General features: G+C 46.5%; 1 protein-coding gene across 5 annotated transcripts in view; it reads left to right on the forward strand.

The window, feature by feature from the left end:
* Positions 1-17851, forward strand: part of LOC123857404 (liprin-beta-2) — a 176925-nt gene that overhangs the window by 55788 nt on the left and 103286 nt on the right. For all 5 annotated transcript variants that reach the window (XM_045894209.3, XM_045894210.3, XM_045894212.3 and 2 more), the window contains exon 2: positions 3116-3209. In XM_045894209.3, the coding sequence (XP_045750165.2) occupies positions 3116-3209 (94 nt within the window). The remainder of the gene's footprint in view (positions 1-3115; positions 3210-17851) is intronic.

Raw genomic sequence — 17851 nt, forward strand, 5'->3', positions numbered from 1 at the left:
CCATGTGGGGCCTGTCTGTTGAAATAGGAGAACCTCCTTCTCAAAAACCTGTCCTGTTTACATCTGAGGCCACTTGGTGTGTTGTGTACCGACATCCAGACCCCTGAAGTGGTGGGTGTGACTCCAAGCTCCTCTCATTACCTGCCCTTGTCACACTCATGTGAATTCCGTGGAAGGTTTTGACTCATCATGAGCAGCTGGATGCTCCGGTAGAATCTCACCAACCATGGTGATATTTGCCAACTCCCTCCTGCCCTTACATGCTTCTCTGCTTTTCCACCCCCTCTGCCTACAATAGCATTCTCCTCCTTATCTTCTGAGAAAGCTTCTACTCATCCTTCAAGACCCAGGGAAGCAGCATACCTGCCTCAATCAGCATATACCCCATATTGCGTCATAATTATTTGGTGTTTTGTTTTGTTTTGTTTTTGTTTTTGTTTTTAAGATTTTATTTATTTGACAGAGAGAGACACAGCGAGAGAGGGAACACAAGCAGGGGGAGTGGGAGAGGGAGAAGCAGGCCTCCCGCCAAGCAGGGAGCCCAATGCGGGGCTCGATCCCAGGACCCTGGGATCACGACCCAAGCCGAAGGCAGACGCCCAACGACTGAGCCACCCAGGCACCCCCATAATTATTTGTTTTTACTGTTGTCTTCACTAGACTGCCTGGTCCATGGGGGTGGGGACTAGGTCTGATTTATCAATATCTCCCTAGTATGCAGCATTACAGGGTTCAGGGAATGTTGGTGGAATGGACCTACCCATTATTCACAAGTATTTATTCATAAATTTCTGAGTGCCAGGCACTCCGCTAGGCACTGGGCATATAGGGGTGAACAAGGCAGACAGGGTCCCCCTGCCTCCATGGGGAGGTAAGCAAGGCCAGTTAGCAAGGAAGAAAGCATATGGACGAGATACTTTAGAATTGCTGTGCTTTAAGGGCTGCTGTAGATGGAGGTGTGCAAGGAAGGCCTCTCTCAGAGGACACATGGGAGCTGAAACCTGGAAGATGAGGAGAAACCAGCCATGCAGAGAGCTGGGAAAGCACGCTCAGGGCTGAGGGGATGGCAGGTGGAAAGTTGCAGAGTAGAAGGTCTTGGAGTGTTGGGGGGAAGACAGGAGACCAATGCTGCTAGAACATGAGCAATGCGGAGAGCAACGTGGGGTTGGCCTGGCCAGATCCTACACTGCCTCTTTAGAGGTCACAGTGAGTGAGCAGTTTGGATTTTTTTCAGGAGTAGGGGAAAGTCCTCAGAGGGAAGTATTTCAGACTTTCAATGTCTCTGAACAGGTGGGAATGTGCCAATTATTGCCCTGCTTCTGCTTCGCCCCACTTTCCTGCTACCTCTCCTTCCTCCCCCACTCCCGCCCCGCCCCCAAGCTTGCTTCCATTTAGGCCCTGAGATCTGCACACGGGCGTTTGGGGTCCCCAGCTGTCTGGCTGCTCTTCTCAGCAGGGGCAGCTCTGTTCCTTGTGCAGCCTTGCCTGGCTCCTGCCACAGCCCTGAGGTGCCGACGAGGCTCCCACCCCCTCCACAAGCTCCCATTCTCATTCCTGAGTTGATTGTGCAATGGTTCTTGGCCTGCTGAAGCCCAGTGCCTATTCCCAAACCCTCCTTGGCCTTTGCGCCTATGAATCACCGCCTTCCCCCTCCACACACATTGTTGCTTATCTCTCTTTGCCATGCCCAGGGGAACCAGCCTCTTGGACTTACCTGGGTTCTCCCTCCCGGAGCCTACCCTATTGAGTTTAAAGTCTCTCCTCCAATGAGCTGTCCTGGCACAAATACATCCTGAGATTATTGCCTCACTTCAAAAACAAAAAGAAAAACAGCTAGCTTATGTTGAGCACTTACTGTCTGTAAGGGAATGTACTAAGTATTTTCTATGAAATATTAATTCCTCATTTAATCATGTCGTCAACATGGTGAATCAAGTGCTGGTATTATCCCCATTTTACAGATGAGGATACTGAGGCTCAGAGATCACGTAGTAAATGGCAGAGCAGTGTTTGAACCCAGACTATTTGAACTGCTACTGCCTGGTACAGTCCCCTGTGGTTCTTTGTAGTCCTAAAATCTTTATCCACACCATCTCCAAAGCCACTTCTCTATGGCTGCTCACTTTGCTTTCTTCTCTTTGAAAGTCCAACTCCACAGGGAACATGGGCCAAGACCCTCAGGACCCCCTGTTTCCTGACCCGTGCCATCCTGGGGTAGAGGAGCCAGGCCTCTGTTCTCCATAGCACTTATGCCCATTGGGTACACGTGGGGCTTTTGCTGAAGGAGCAAACAACAGTTCCTGCCTCCAGTTTATGGATGTGAACTAGGGATTGCAAATACTGTTGTCAGTCTCTCCCTGCCAGCCAGGGAGCAGGTGGGAAGCAAGAAAAATGAGAAGAGGCTGCAGGAAGACAGTTTAGCTGAAAGACCTTTTGTAGAGGCAGGGTTGTCCAGAGATGGCACCAACCGCCATCTTCCCCCTTAGACGGGAGACTCAGCACGGGGGGAGTGGCTGCACTGTGTGTCCTTGGAAACGCCCTTCAGGCCTGAGGAGATGGGATGCTGCACCTTGCATGGTGTTGGGTAGAGTAGAACTCACATGGTAAGAGGAAGGGCTCCAAGTTCCTGGGACAGAACTCTCCCCACGACAGCGTGCCTGCAGCTTTCCAAGGCCCTTTGGACCATCCGAGAAGTGAAAGTGGTCGTGGGGGTCTCAGCCCAGGTCACACCTACCCAACGAAAGCATTGCAGGTGCAGGAGGATGCAGCCGGGAGACAGCTGCGTGCCTGCTGAGACCATCGCAACCCCCTCTGCAGGGCACATCCTCTGTCCCTGACTCGCAGAGGCGCTTCCTCCATGCTGGAGGCAGCTTCTGGAACCTGGGACTCTAACGGCGGCTCCTCATTTCAGGAGTGAGCTGGATCGCATGCTAAAGGTTCGTGGAGACGGCGCGATCGTGCCAGGAGGGCAAGAGAGATGACAGAATCGGGGGCTCGCCCGCCAGGATCCTGTGGGAGCGTGCTGTGCCACGATGAAGGAGGGCTGGCGGGCTTGCGCGCAGCACGTGGACCTCTCTGTGACTTTTCCTTTGTTCTGTGCTTGCATTTTCGGTAGGAGAAGGAGGAGACCGAGGGGAAAGGAGTCATGGCTTCGGATGCCAGTCACGCTCTGGAAGCTGCTCTGGAGCAAATGGACGGGATCATCGCAGGTACGGGCAGGGAGCCCTCACCACTCACGGCTTGCCCTCCACACTTGAGGAACCCTTTTCCCTCCTGACCTTTCTTTCTGGCACAGCGAGAAGCCCCTTGGTAGATGTATTGTCTTTCACTGTGCGTGCCATCTCTTGGTGTAGGAGTTCAGACTCGTAGGATTCTTTGATACCTGGTGTGAGGTTAGGGCTGCCAAGATGGTGTGGGCACACCGCACGGTGGCAGGTCTCCGACTGCAGCATGGCGTGGGTCCTGGCTCGGAGGCAGTTTGGCTGCAATAAGATCACTTTTACTGAAAACTGGCCAGAGCACATCATGGCTTATCACAGTCGAGCCGAAAGGAAACTCCAAGTCTGGCGACTTTGCCACCGTAATGCCCATGTCAGCTCCCTTCCCCAGCTGGTCTCCAGTGTGTTTGGGAATCCGGAGGCAGTTTGGTATCGATTCACCTCATTCCCTAAAGATTGTTCTTGGGGCACCTGGTGGCTCAGTCGGTTAAGCATTTGACTCTTTTTCTTTTTTTTTTTTTTTAAAGATTTTATTTATTTGGGAGAAAGTGAGAGCATGAGCGGGGGGGAGGGGTAGAGGGAGAGGGAGAAGCAGACTCCCCTCTGAACAGGGAGCCTGACATGGGGCTTTATCCCAGGACACTGGGATCATGACCAGAGATGAAAGCAGATGCTTAACTGACTGAGCCACCCAGGTGCCCTGGCATCTGACTCTTGATTTTGGCTCAGGTCATGATCTCAGGGTTCTGGGATCGATCCAGCTCCACGTCAAGCTCCGTGCTCAGCAGGGAGTCTGCCTGAGGATTCTCTCTCTCCCTCTCCCTCTGCCCATCCTGCTCGTACTCTCTCTCTCTCAAATAAATAAATCTTAAAAAAAAAAGAGAGAGAATGTTCTTTATGTTCTTTATGCCATGTTGTATGTTATGTATATAACTGACTTATCCACATTCGCCAGTTAGGGATATTCCCTAGAAAAGATCCAGCAAAACTGGTTAATTGGAAAAGGCTGCCAGTGGGCTGTTTGGGCTAATTAACTCTGCGACAGGGGGAACCCATGCCCGTATTGATTAGAATAAACCTGTCATTGTAAATCTTTCCCGAAGATCCCAGGTCCTCTTTCCGTCCTGACCTGATAACAAGTCCATGACCTTATTTGCCATGCCGGGCATGCTTCTTTGGGACTTGGCTCCTCGTCGTGTGGAGCTTCAGCTGGAGGAGGCCGGGGAGGGGGGTTTGGGCTGAGTGTGGCTAAAGTCCAGGATGTGTGTGGGTACCTGATATTGCCCCATTGCCCCTTGCCAGGCATTTGCTGCTTCTTCCACCCTGCAGAGAGAATCGGACTCACGGAGGGTTCTGGGTGTTGGTGCCTGGGGTGGGGGGGGGGTGTGGGTTGAAGAGTCTTCATGTTCTTGGTGACACTATAACATGTTCTAGCTGTCATCTGTCAGGCTCTTAGTTTCTCAGTGAACAGAAGGGCTCTTGAGAGCCCTGACTAATGCTTTCCAGAGGCTCCATAGATTGGGATGTCCTGTCTAGGTTAGGGCCTCCGAAGCCCCACCAAGAGGAAACAGTCAAGAGCACGGATTTCCTAGCCGTACTTTCATAGAGTCAAACCTGGAAGCTGCCAGGGGCTCATGTGAATTGAGATCGGAGCCACAGGGTCAGACCCTCACACCTTAGAGCTCTTGGATGGCTGTGAGGAATGAATGGACACCTCCTAAAGAAGGCAGCTGGTATGGGGTCATTCCTCTCCCTGCCTCCCAATTTCTCCACATTGGCATTCCGAAAATGATGAAGCCTCTGGCAAAATGCCCTGTCTCAGAGAACTGTATGTGACCCTTGGGGCTTTGCCTTAACACAGGATCTGCAGGTGAGGATCTGGGATGGACAAGGAGGAAAGGCCCTTGGCATGGGTTGTGCAGAACCCAGGAGGCCCATCCTTCTGCCTTCCTAGCACAAAGTTCTCCCTCCTTCTTCCCTTTCCTTCATCCTCCACCTTGGCTGATTCCTCCTAGGAGGGCTCCTTGGGCTGCTGTGCCTGGAACAGGTGTGAGAGCTTGTAGAGAGGCGATTCTAAGACATCCCAAGGCATTCTTTGCAGATTGGTCAGGAGGAACCCCTGCAGCCAGGCTGCTTGGCTCAAATCCTAGCTCTACAACAAGCTATTTACCTGACCCAGGCCTCAGTTTCCTCATACTCAGAATGGGAATAATAATAGTACCAACCTTAGAGGGTTGCTAGGTTTACCCACATAAGGTGCCAAGAACAGTCCTAAGCACTATAAAATGTTAGCTTTCAGTAAATTAATGAGGGATAAAAAATCTTTATTATGTTACATCTTCTCTAGGGACACAGTAGAGTTCTTACTTATTCAGGACCTCATCTCACCCATTTGAGTTTTGTGTCTTTCATTGAATAAGGCTTGTGCGTGCCTTGCTAGACTCGCCTGGGGTCTGCAAGATTCATGCATAGTCTTCTGAGTAGTCCCTGCCCTGTTCCTGGCCCTCTCCAGGCTGTCTTCCACAGAGCAGCAGAATGATCCTTGAAACGTACATCAAATCACAGCATTCCTCTCTCCAAAGCTCGTGAGGGGCTGCCCATCTCAGGATTAAATCTGAAGTCCTCAACGGAGCCAGCACTTCTAGATGCGTTCTGGCCTTTGGCCGCCTTTATGGCCACACCTCCTACCACTTTCCTTCTGGCTTAACCTTGCTTTAGCCTGCACGCTAGCTGTCTCAGGACCTTTGTGCTTGCTGCCCCCTTTGCTGGAATGCTGTCCTCCAGATACCCTCCGGTCTGATCTCTGCAACAATGTTACCACATCAGAGAGGTCTTCTCTGATCCTCTCTAATTAGCATCACCCCCTCCTATCACTCTCTCCTGATAATCCTGTTTATATTTCTTCACAGCACTGATCACCACCTGACCTATTACATTCACATTTGTCTCTTTGTGTGTCGACGGCTTCCTGAACCAAATTGTTAAGTTCCATGAGGACTGAGGCTTTGCTGCTCCGTCTCCAGCACCTCAGTTGGTCTGCAGTACATATTAGGTGTTTAATAAGTACTTGTCACATACACCTTTTATTTACTTTTGTGAATAGGAGCCAGTTGTTTGTTTCTATACGTACCTTCTTTTCTGTGCACTGAACTTCATTTATTGTTTTCTCTGGTGCCTTTCACTGATTTTTTTGGGCCCACAAATCACTCATTTTTTTTGAAGATTCTGTGATTGGCATGTTCTGTGAACCATCTCTCAAGTACTAATTGTCTCACACAGACATTGGACAGGAGCTATTTGGCAGATGAATGAACATTGAGGTAATTAGTGAGTGTCTGGAGGGTATACGTTCTACATCTTGTGATGACAAGAATGATAATTATTTTTTTTTAATTTTTTAAAAAGATTTTATTTATTTATTTGAGAGAGAGAGCATGAGCAGGGGTAGGGGTAGAGGGAGAAGCAGACTCCCCGCTGAGCAGGGAGCCCAATGCGGGACTCGATCCCGGGGCGCTGGGATCATGACCAGAGGTGAAGTCAGATGCTTAACCAACTGAGCCACTCAGGCGTCCCAAGAATGATAATTATTGAATGTCTTCGTGCAGGATACTCTTCTGCAAGATTATTAATACCCTCCTCATAGTCAAGGTGGTTGGGCCAAACTGGACCAAAGAGCTTAAGAGTTTTTCTGGTTGTTAATGTGGACTAGGGAGTTAGACTTTGGGGTTTGAATCCCAGCTCCATCACTTAGGACTGGCTGTGGGATCTTTAGACAAACTGTTTAATCTCTATCTGAGCTCAGTTTCCTCATATATAAAATAGTGGTATTAGTACCTATCTCATATTATTGGGGGAATTAAGTTAATGCAGATAAGGCACATAGGAAGTACTCAGTTGGTATAAGTAACTTTGTTGAGATTAGTACTGACATTACAATTTTTACCACCCAAGGTCACAGATTTTGAGTCCAGGGCCATCTGAGCCTCTTCCGGGCTGCTTTTATGCCTGCATCAGTTTTATGATGATGTGTAATAGAGCCCCGGGGGCTCTGTGGGGCCATCTGTAGAGAAGAGTTAACTGGGAGCGGGGTCAAGTTCTGTTCTTGCTCCCAGTCCCCTAGCCAGAGTGTCTCTGCTCGTCTCTCGTACACATCAGACTTCCAAGTAAGGGTTCCTTTGCTGCAAGGGTGACAGCCAAGGGAAGGTTTGAATCTTGCATTACCACATCATGATGCCACAAATCCCACAGAAATGACATTTTTATGTGAACATTTAGCTCGTCCTTTCTGCGTTTCTATCTCATAGTAATTTGAGTGACGTCAAGTGATGCCAACAGGACCAAACACGGTTGCTTTTGAATCTGTTGAGTGCTCGGATGAGTACCCAAGGGCTGTATTCTCTCCTTTTCTGAAGACACAATTACCACTTACTTCAAATGGAAGAAATTTTTATAGGCTTCCTGTGTGCCCCACATAGCAATCATTTATGCAAAAACAACACGGATTCCTCCTAAAATGGACACAGTTCATTCAATAATGATGGTTCATAGTTATAACACTACGGAACAAGGGATTTCCCTTAATTAATTACTCTGTGTACTATGATAGGCTCAGGTTCACTTTCTGAAACTCTTTCCAAAAAGAGCACACTTAGGGCATGGGATATCAGGATTCGTGTAATTAAATCTTTAAGGCAAAAAAAAAGGTGTCATGGTGGTCCTTATCTCTAAGCACCCAGTGGTTCTGGAGGTGTGAGGAAAAGAAATGCCTTGCAAGCAGAAACAGGACTAATAAATGAAACTCCTTATAAGGTTGAATTCTTGAAACCTGAATGGAGTTTCCTGGGTGTGATGGTACTTGACTGGAACCCCAAAATTCTGTGCCAGGAAGTTGGAAAGTGGTGACTTAAAGACCCCAGCCCCTTGTCAAAATGATTTGTTTCTAGTACAAAAGACCACTGTTGTTAGCTTCCAGTACAGTGTTAACCTTTGCTCTTGTTCCTGATTAATCCCTGTGATTTGGCCTGCAAATAATACCCTAATTGAATTACACTCTTGACAATTGCAGCTGAACTATATAATGCTGAAGTACATCCCTCTGGGTGACCCAGAGCAACCGCCACATATTCTCATTTTGCATAAGGCTTAATTTGTGGGCTGACAGGTTCAGTGGCTGCCCTGCGAGGCCATTTCTGTAATAGTACCAGAGAACCCCGTGGTCAGGACACAGAGGACCACGCATTCCTCTTCACCATAGCAAGGGGTCACTCAGGCAGTCCTCTGCAAGCTGTACCCACCAATGAGGACTGGGTAAAAGGAGCCTGTTTTATGACAGTTAAAAAAAGAGGTTGCTCTGGGCCTTTCTGCTAACTCTGATTCGTGTCTGGGGGGTTTTTGTTTTGTTTTGTTTTGTTTTTTAAGATTTAGATTGGGGGCAGAGAAAGTTCTGGTCAAGACTGAGATTATTCACCTTGACTGCTGAATGACTTCAGCTGTGGCAGTAAAGGCTGTTCAGGAGTCCATGCTCTGAACATGCTCCATTAACTGGCCTTGTCCGGGCCCTCTCTGAGGTGGGTCAGCACGTAGCAGTCATCAGTAAGGGAGAGGCAGAACCAAAACCTGCCTGTTTCCCATTCAGGATTCAGGTTGAGAGCGCTTGGCTCTGATTCTGACCCAGAGACAGGCAGAGTGGAAGTTTGGAGGTGTCCAGTGGGCTGAGGTAGCAAAGACTAATCTTTATGTAAAGAGATCAAAATGGCCCTCGGTGGCAAGCACTGTTCGACAGTCATCATTCTGATTTTTCCTCTTACTGGCAGAACCCTCCTCCACATCTTCAGGGCTGCACGGCCTCGTTTTCTTTCTTTCTCTTTTTTTTTTTTTAAAGATTTTATTTATTCATTTATTTGAGAGAGTGAGAGAGAGAGCACATGAGAGGGAGGAAGGTCAGAAGGAGAAGCAGACTCCCTGCCGAGCAGGGAGCCCGATGCAGGACTCGATCCCGGGACTCCAGGATCATGACCTGAGCTGAAGGCAGTCGCTTAACCAACTGAGCCACCCAGGCGCCCTGCACGGCCTCATTTTCTATTCTCTGAGAGAGTTTGAGTAAAACTGGAATTACCACTTCTTCCTTACATACTTGCTATGGTTGTAGGTATAGGAACCAACCTACAAAACCAAGTGAAAGATTTTATTTTCTTCATGGTTATAAACAGTGGTTCAATTCTCAGTTGAGTTTTGGCAGTTTATACCTATCTAACCGTCTAATTTTACTGAGATCTTTAATTTTGTTTCTTGGGGTTTTTTATAGATTTTATTATATTTATATTATTATGGATTTTATTTATTTATTTGAGAGAGAGAGATCACACTGGTGCATGTGCAAGTGGGGGCAGGAGCAGAGGGGGAGGGAGAGGAAGAAGGAAAGAATCCGAAGCGGACTCCATGCCCCAGCAGGAGCGCAATAAGGGCTCGGTCTCACAACCCTGAGATCATGACCTGAGCCGAAACCAAGAGTCGGATGCTTAACCCACTGAGCCAACCAGGTGCCCCCAGGTCTTTATAGTTTTGTTAACATAAACATGCTATCATATATATTTTTTAAAGATTTATTTATTTGAGAGAGAGAGCACGCGCATGTGCATGCTGCTGAGTGGGGGTAGGGGCAGAGGGAGCGAGAGAATCTCAAGCAGATTCTATGCTGAGTGCAGAGCCCTCTTGGGGCTTGATCTCAGGACCCTGAGATCATGACCTGAGCTGAAATCAAGAGCCGGTCGCTTAACCTGAGGCACCCAGGCGCCTATAGCTATCATATTTTTTAAAGATCTGCTACACTTGTTATGTCTCTGTTTATATTCCTAATACTGCCTAATTGTACCCTCTATTTTTTTTATCTTGCCAGAGTTATCTCTTTTCCTTTTTTTTTTTTTTTTGAGAGAGAGAATGTGAGGGGGAGAGAGAGAATCTTAAGCAGGCTCCATGCCCAGTACGGGACCAGCGCAGGGCTCAATCTTAAAACTCTTGAGATCATGACCTGAGCCAAAATCAAGAGTTGGACACTTAACCAACTGAGCCACCCAGGTGCCACTTGCCAGAGTTATCTTTTGTATTATTATTTTCAAAGAACTGACTTTTGCCTTTGCTGATCAGTCTCCATTACACATGAGTAGTATGTTTGTGTATATTATTTATTTTGTAAATAGATAAATATGTATCCAATATTATGTGTGTGTGTGTGTGTGTCTGTGTGTAGAGAGAGATTTCTTTTATTTTTTTTAAAGAGTTTATTTATTTGACAGAGAGAGAGAGCACAAGTAGGCAGAGTGGCAGGCAGAGGGAGAAGCAGGCTCCCCACTGAGCAAGGAGCCCGATGCGGGACTTGATCCCAGGAGCCTGGGATCATGACCTGAGCCAAAGGCAGATGCTTAACCAACTGAGCCACCCAGGTGTCGGGAGAGAGAGATTTCTGAGAGATTGGTTGATTGATTGATTTTAAAGAATTGGCTTGTGTGATTATGGAAGTCAGCAAGTCCAAAATCAATCAGGACAGGCCAGCAGGCTGGAGATCCAGGGAAGAGCCAATGTTGCAGCTCCAATGGGTAGGCCATCTGCTGGCAGAATTCGTCCTTCTTCCAGGGAGATCAGTCCTTTTCTATTACAGCCTTTCACTGATTTGACGAGGCCCCCCACATTATGGAGAAACAGCTGCGTTAGTCACAATGTAATGATTTCAGTGTTAATTTTGTCTAAAAAATACCTTCACAAAAGCATCTAGAATAACATTTGATCAAATATCCGGGTACTGTGGCCTAGCCAAGTTGACACATAAAATTAACCATTATAGTATCTATAGATAAATATGCATTCTGTAGCTATACTTACTATATTCATATTTAACTTATTTGTTTTTATCATTTTCTTATTTCCTAACTTAAATGTATCTGTACTCTTTTAAAAACCAAATTAAAAAGCCAATCAGTAATATATATTTTCAACAGCCTGCTAACTTCATTATGTTGTAGTTAAGTGGTCTCTAATATTTATCCTTTGGAATTTATTGATACTTGCTTTATGGCCTTGACTACAACACTGTCTGTTGTCATTACTGTCCCATGCATGCTTGGAAGGTGTGTGCCTTCTCCCAGTTGTCAGGTGCAATGTTCTCTGTTCAGTACATGCACTTTGTTTAAATCTTTGCTACCATTACTGATTTTTTTTTTTTTTGTCTGCTTGATCTTATCACTTTCTTAGAAATGCATATTAAAATTCTACTAAATGGTAGATTTTGTCTCCTTATAATTCTGAATATTTTGCCTTATATTTTGAAGCTGTGTTTTGTATTATATGAATACACGTTTAGAATTAGTACTTCCTGGTAAAGGCTTTCATCAACATATAGTTACACTCTTCATCTCTAGCAATGATTTTTTTGTCTTTTTTTTTTAAGATTTTATTAATTTATTTGAGAGAGAGAGAGAAAGCATGATAGAGAGAGCACAAGCGGGCAGGGAAGGGCAGAGGCAGAGGGAGAAGCAGGCTCCCCGCTAAGCAGGGAGCCCAATTCGGGACTCAATCCCAGGACCCTGAGATCGGGACCTGAGCCAAATGCAGACGCTTAACCAACTGAGCCACCCAGGCGCCCCAATGCTTCTGGTCTTAAAGAGTGTTTTGTCTCATGTTAATCTGTCTACCCCAACTTCCTTTTGGTTATTATTTTCTTGGTATTATCCTTCTTCCATCCTTTCTCAATCGCAAGCTTTCACTGTGGTTTTGCCGGAGGGATATAGATGCACTCTCACTTTTTAACCAAGTTAACAATATCTGTCTTTTAACTGGCCAGTTTAGTCTGTATACATTTATTTTGACAATTCATCTGACCATTTATCCGCTTACTGTCTGATTTCTACTTGTCTCACACTTTCTGTGCTTCCTTCACCCCCTCTTTTTTTTTCCTTTTTTTTTTTTTTTTAAGATTTTATTTATTTATCAGAGAGAGAGACAGAGGCAGGCAGAGGGAGAAGCAGGCTCCTTGCTGAGCAAGGAGCCCGATGTGGGACTCAATCCCAGGACCCTGGGATCATGACCTGAGCCAAAGGCAGACGCTTAACCGACTGAGCCACTCAGGCGTCCCTTTCCTATTGTTTTAAAACATTGAATTATTTGTATGTGCTCTTATTCCAGAGTCAAGGCCCAGTGTCCTCCTTTGGGGGTGGGCTTCTCTAGCTGACTGAGGGTAGTGCCCTTTTGTATCCCGGCTCAGTGCAGAGCTCTCCCATCTGACCTCTCCCCGGGCTCAGGCCTAAGCTTCGTCCCCGTCCCCCCTGAGTGGCCTGTGGCCCAGGTGACTGGCCATCGGGGAGCTGGGGGTGGTGCACAGGACAAACACCAGCTCAGATGCTCTCTTAACCCCGAGCTTCTGAGCTCTGAAGATTGCCGTCAGTTCAATTGTGTAAAAAGTGTGTGTACATGAGTTTTTTTAATTTTGGGGTGTTCTTGGAGGGCTTTCTCTGTACGGCTAGTCTGCCCCTGCCTGCCCTGTTGATGCTATAACACTGTCCCCTTCCTCCGCCCGCTGTCCCCTTCCTCCACTCGCTGTCCGCTGTCCCCTTCCTCCGCCCACTGTCCCCTTCCTCCGCCCGCTGTCCCCTTCCTCCGCCCGCTGTCCCTTTCCTCCACTCGCTGTCCCCTTCCTCCGCCCGCTGTCCCCTTCCTCCGCTCGCTGTCCCCTTCCTCCGCCTGCTGTCCCCTTCCTCCGCCCGCTGTCCCCTTCCTCTGCTCGCTGTCTGCTGTCCCCTTCCTCCGCCTGCTGTCTGCTGTCCCCTTCCTCCGCTCGCTGTCCCCTTCCTCCACCTGCTGTCCCCTTCCTCCGCTCGCTGTCCGCTGTCCCCTTCCTCCGCCCGCTGTCCCCTTCCTCCGCCCGCTGTCCCCTTCCTCTGCTCGCTGTCCGCTGTCCCCTTCCTCCGCTCGCTGTCCGCTGTCCCCTTCCTCCACTTGCTGTCCCCTTCCTCCGCCCGCTGTCCCCTTCCTCCTCTCACTGTCCCCTTCCTCCGCTCGCTGTCCGCTGTCCCCTTCCTCCACTTGCTGTCCCCTTCCTCCGCCCGCTGTCCGCTGTCCCCTTCCTCCGCCCGCTGTCCCCTTCCTCCGCTCGCTGTCCCCTTCCTCCACCCGCTGTCCCCTTCCTCCGCTCACTGTCCCCTTCCTCCTCTCGCTGTCCCCTTCCTCCGCCTGCTGTCCCCTTCCTCCGCCCGCTGTCCTCTTCCTCTGCTCACTGTCCGCTGTCCCCTTCCTCCGCCTGCTGTCCCCTTCCTCCACTTGCTGTCCTCTTCCTCTGCCCGCTCTCCCCTTCCTCCGTCCACTGTCCGCTGTCCCCTTCCTCCGCCCGCTGTCCCCTTCCTCTGCCCGCTGTCCCTTTCCTCCACTCGCTGTCCCCTTCCTCCACTCTCTATCCCCTTCCTCTGCCTGCTGTCCCCTTCCTCCGCCCGCTGTCCGCTGTCCCCTTCCTCCGCCCGCTGTCCCCTTCCTTCGTCTTCAGAGCCTGCAGTGGCAGGTTGAGTCCTCAGGTCCTGTCCCTCTCACCCGATCTTCTGCCTCCCTCTTCTTACTTAAGAGCGCCTGTGATTAACAATACAGGAAACTGCCTCATCTCAAAATTCTTCACCTTTATCACATCTGTGATATATGAGGTAACACATTCATAGATTCCATGGTTTAGGACATGGACATCTTTCAGGGAGGGGGGTGTCATCATTCCGTCTACCACAATAATCATTAAATTACATCCGGTTAGTCCCTTCCTTAGTTTTAAACCAGTTAAGGAATAGACAAAGGGGTCAGAAAAAAGAGAAACAAAATAGTGGTTTTACTGATTAGGAAAGTTAGCTTGACCAGAAGCCACCATCAGGATCTTGAAAAGCAGACATCCTACACACACACTTACACGGGAAATTGAACTGAATCCCAAACGACAGACCTCCACCTTGTGGAGGCAGAGCTCGTCTCAGAAAGCCTCCCCCGAGGACAGCGCTTGCATCCAGGGATGAGTGACTCTCGGGAGAGGCCCTTCCATCAGCTCCCCCATCAGAAGACGTGTTCATCCTTTGAGGAAAAGTTGAGTGAGGGGAGGCAGGCACAAGGCCACAAATACAGCCTTAGTGGCAGCCGCCCTCCCTTCCCACAGAAATAAAGAGACAGGAATAGATCCCTCTAATAGGATTCTTGGGTCTTGTTGAGACTTCCTGTGTGACCTAGTCTGTGGTCAGTTTGTTTTTTGCTTTTGTTTTTTTTTTAACTTGAATGTATGTAGCTGACGCACAATGTGACGTTAGTTTCACCCGTATGACATAGTGATTCAAAGGTTTATACATTATGCTTTGTTCACCGCGGGTGTAGCTACCACCTATCCCCATACATCTCTGTTACAGCATCATTGACTATATTCCTTATGCTGTGCCTTTAAATATGCTGGTGACTTACCCATTCATTAAGGGAAGCCTGTATCTCCCCCTCCCCGTCACCCGTTTTGCCCACCCCCCCCCCCCCGGCAACCATCAGCTGGTTCCTTGTATTTATAGGTCTGATTCTGTTTTTTGTTTGTTTATTCATTTGTGTATGTGTGTGTTTAGATTCCACATATGAGTGAAATCGTATGGTATTTGTCTTTCTCAGTCTGATTTATTTCACTTAGCAGAATACCCTCTAGGTCCATTGTGTTGTCAAAATGGTGTGATCTCATCTTTTTTATGGCTGCATGTGATATTAATGTGTCACATTTTCCTTATCCATTCATCTCTCCATGGACCCTTGGGTTGCTTCCAGATCTTGGCTATTGTAAATAATGTTGAAATAAACACAGGGGTGTGTATATCTTTTCTAATCAGTGTTCTTGTTTCTTTGGGTAAATACCCAATAGTGGAATTATTGGATCATACAGCATTTCTATTTCCAATTTTTTGGAGGCAATGCCATACTGTTTTCCACAGTGACTACAGCAATTTATATTCCCACCAACAGTGTATGAGGGTTCCTTTTTCTCCACATCCTCACCAACACCTGTTACTTCTTGTCTTTTTTTATTTTAGTCCCTCTAATTCGTCTATGGTCAGTTTGGACATAAATGCTTTGCACTTGCTTAAACACAGCGTGCCACGTCTAGCTGTTGGGGGCAGAGGTCTCTGTCTTTTGTTGTTCTGATAGATTACCACTTTATTTGTTATTTCCTATTTAGGTCTGCTTGATCTGTCATTTCCCAGGTTTGAGGGTTACAGTGTGCTATCTTTTTTACCATGGATTCGGTTTTCAGAATTTGTGTTTAGGTTCTGTGTGTCCAGGTGCATCAGTGAGAAGGCCTGGATTTCCCTGTGCGGCACTCAGGGCTGCTGACTTATATGGTTCCCACCTACAGGCTGAGCTCGCGGGTTCTCCTTATGGAGAATGCTGGGAGCAGTCCCCTCCTCCACTTACACAATATGGAGTAGAATTAGTCACTTCTTGAAGGTTTGACAGAACTGACTTGTAAAAACATTTGGCCTGATATACTTTCTTTGGAAAAAAAATTAAATTGTGGTTCACATGGCTCAACATGTGACAATTTATTTTTTACAGGACCATTCTGATGATTTTTTTCTTTGTTTTATCATTTCATCCAGTGATTTTGTGCGTGCATGTGTGTGTGTGTGTGACTGTTTTTAATAGTTTGACCTAATGCTCTAATATATGGAGTCCTTTGCTGTATCTTTTTTAATACTTTATATTTCAGTCATTCAGTGTCATAATTTTTTTGTGTGTCTCTTGTATGCCTCTCTTAATAACATCAAAGAACTGGATTTCTTTCTATTTAAATTTTTTAGTTTAAATAGGTGAGTTTAATGCATTTATAATTATTATACTTACTGGTATACAGGTGTGCTAAGGCTTATTTTTTTAATTTATATTTATTTGTAAATATATTTATTTATATGTATTTCATTTTAACTTTTTTTTTTTTAAGTTGTTTTTGGTTTTGTCTTGCTGGCCTCTGGTGTTGTTTTTAATCTCTGCCAGAAAGTTAAGTATCTATTTCTAGTCTTCTAATGCTCATATACTTATATTTTTAACATGTCTCCTGACCATGAAAGCTGAAGATAAATAACTTTAAAGAAGAGGAATTCTTCATCATTAATACCTGACTCTTAGAATGCTTTGATTTCTACCACTGCCCCATTGTCCACATTATTTTTGTATAGTATTCCAGTATCATCTTGATTCATATCCTCCAAATTATTGTGATTTTTAATTGACAGTGTTTATTTTGCTTAACAAAAAATGTTAACAACTGCTCCGACATAATTGTTTCTTTCATCCCACACCTTCTTGCTTGGTGCAGTTTCCTTCTTCATGAAGGAGATCCTTAAAAATTCCATCACGAATAAATTGCATGAGTCACCGTCTGAAGAATGTCCTTATTTTATTCTTGATCTTGAGTGCCAGCTTATCTTGTGCAGGTTACAGGTTGGAGATGATATTTTGTGGTCACTGGGCTTTATTGCCCATGAGAAGCCTGTTGACAAGGTAACTGTAGACTGTCTGCCTTTTCTCTCTAGTTGCTTTTAAATGTCCTCTTTATCTTTGGTGTTCTTGAGTTTCACTGTGTGGTTTCTAGGGTGGGTGTGTTTTGGTATGTACCCTTTTGAGGATGCAGTGTGTGTCTTCAAAGTGAGAGGACTCAAGTTTTCAACTGTGAGAAATCCCTACGGTTTTCTCTTTGTTGCCTCTGCTTCATTCTCTACGCTGTCTCCCACCTTCCACTTCCATAATTCTCTTGTCTGTTCTTTAATCTGTCCACCTAAAACTAAAGCATTGCATTCTTTGTTTTGGTTTCCACTTGGTTCTTTTTCAAATTTTCCTTTTCTTTTCTCATGCTTTCTTATTCTTTCATTAAGGTTTCTGTTTCTTCCTTTTCCCCTCTAATGATGTAAAACATACTGTATATGCCCCAATAGACAAGCATTCCTGAATACACAAATATGTACTCATAATATTAATTGATTGGTTTAGACTCGTGTATTTATAAGTACTTACGTAAAATAATATATTTATGGATTTCTTGTCTTGGTGGCACATTTTTTTTTTTTTTAAAGATTTTATTTATTTGACAGAGAGAGATACAGCGAGAAAGGGAACACAAGCAGGGGGAGTGGGAGAGGGAGAAGCAGGCTCCCCGCCGAGCAGGGAGCCCGATGCGGGGCTCGATCCCAGGACCCTGGGACCATGACCTGAGCCGAAGGCAGACTCTTAACGACTGAGCCACCCAGGCGCCCCACGGTGGCACATTTTTAACAATTTTATTCAAGTGTTACGTTTATCTCTAACATACTGTTTCTGTCATTATGAATAGTTCCAGAGAAGTTGTAGAGCATTTGGGGATGTTGATAAAATGTAGATCCATGTTTATAGGGCCAAAATAGGACCTGAGAGTCTGTATTTCCACTGAGCTCCTGGGTAATGCTAATGCGGCTATTGTGGCGAAGTCTTTTTTTTTTTTTTAATTTATTTATTGAGAGAGATAATGATAGCATGAGAGGGGGGAGAGTCAGAGAGAGAAGCAGACTCCCCGATGAGCAGGGAGCCCGATGCGGGACTCGATCCCGGGACTCCAGGATCAT

The sequence above is a fragment of the Mirounga angustirostris genome, unplaced genomic scaffold (assembly GCF_029215605.1).
Source record: "Mirounga angustirostris isolate CCGP_5_RB_7025 unplaced genomic scaffold, mMirAng1.0.hap1 SCAF_13, whole genome shotgun sequence".
NCBI classification, from domain to species: Eukaryota; Metazoa; Chordata; class Mammalia; order Carnivora; family Phocidae; genus Mirounga; species Mirounga angustirostris.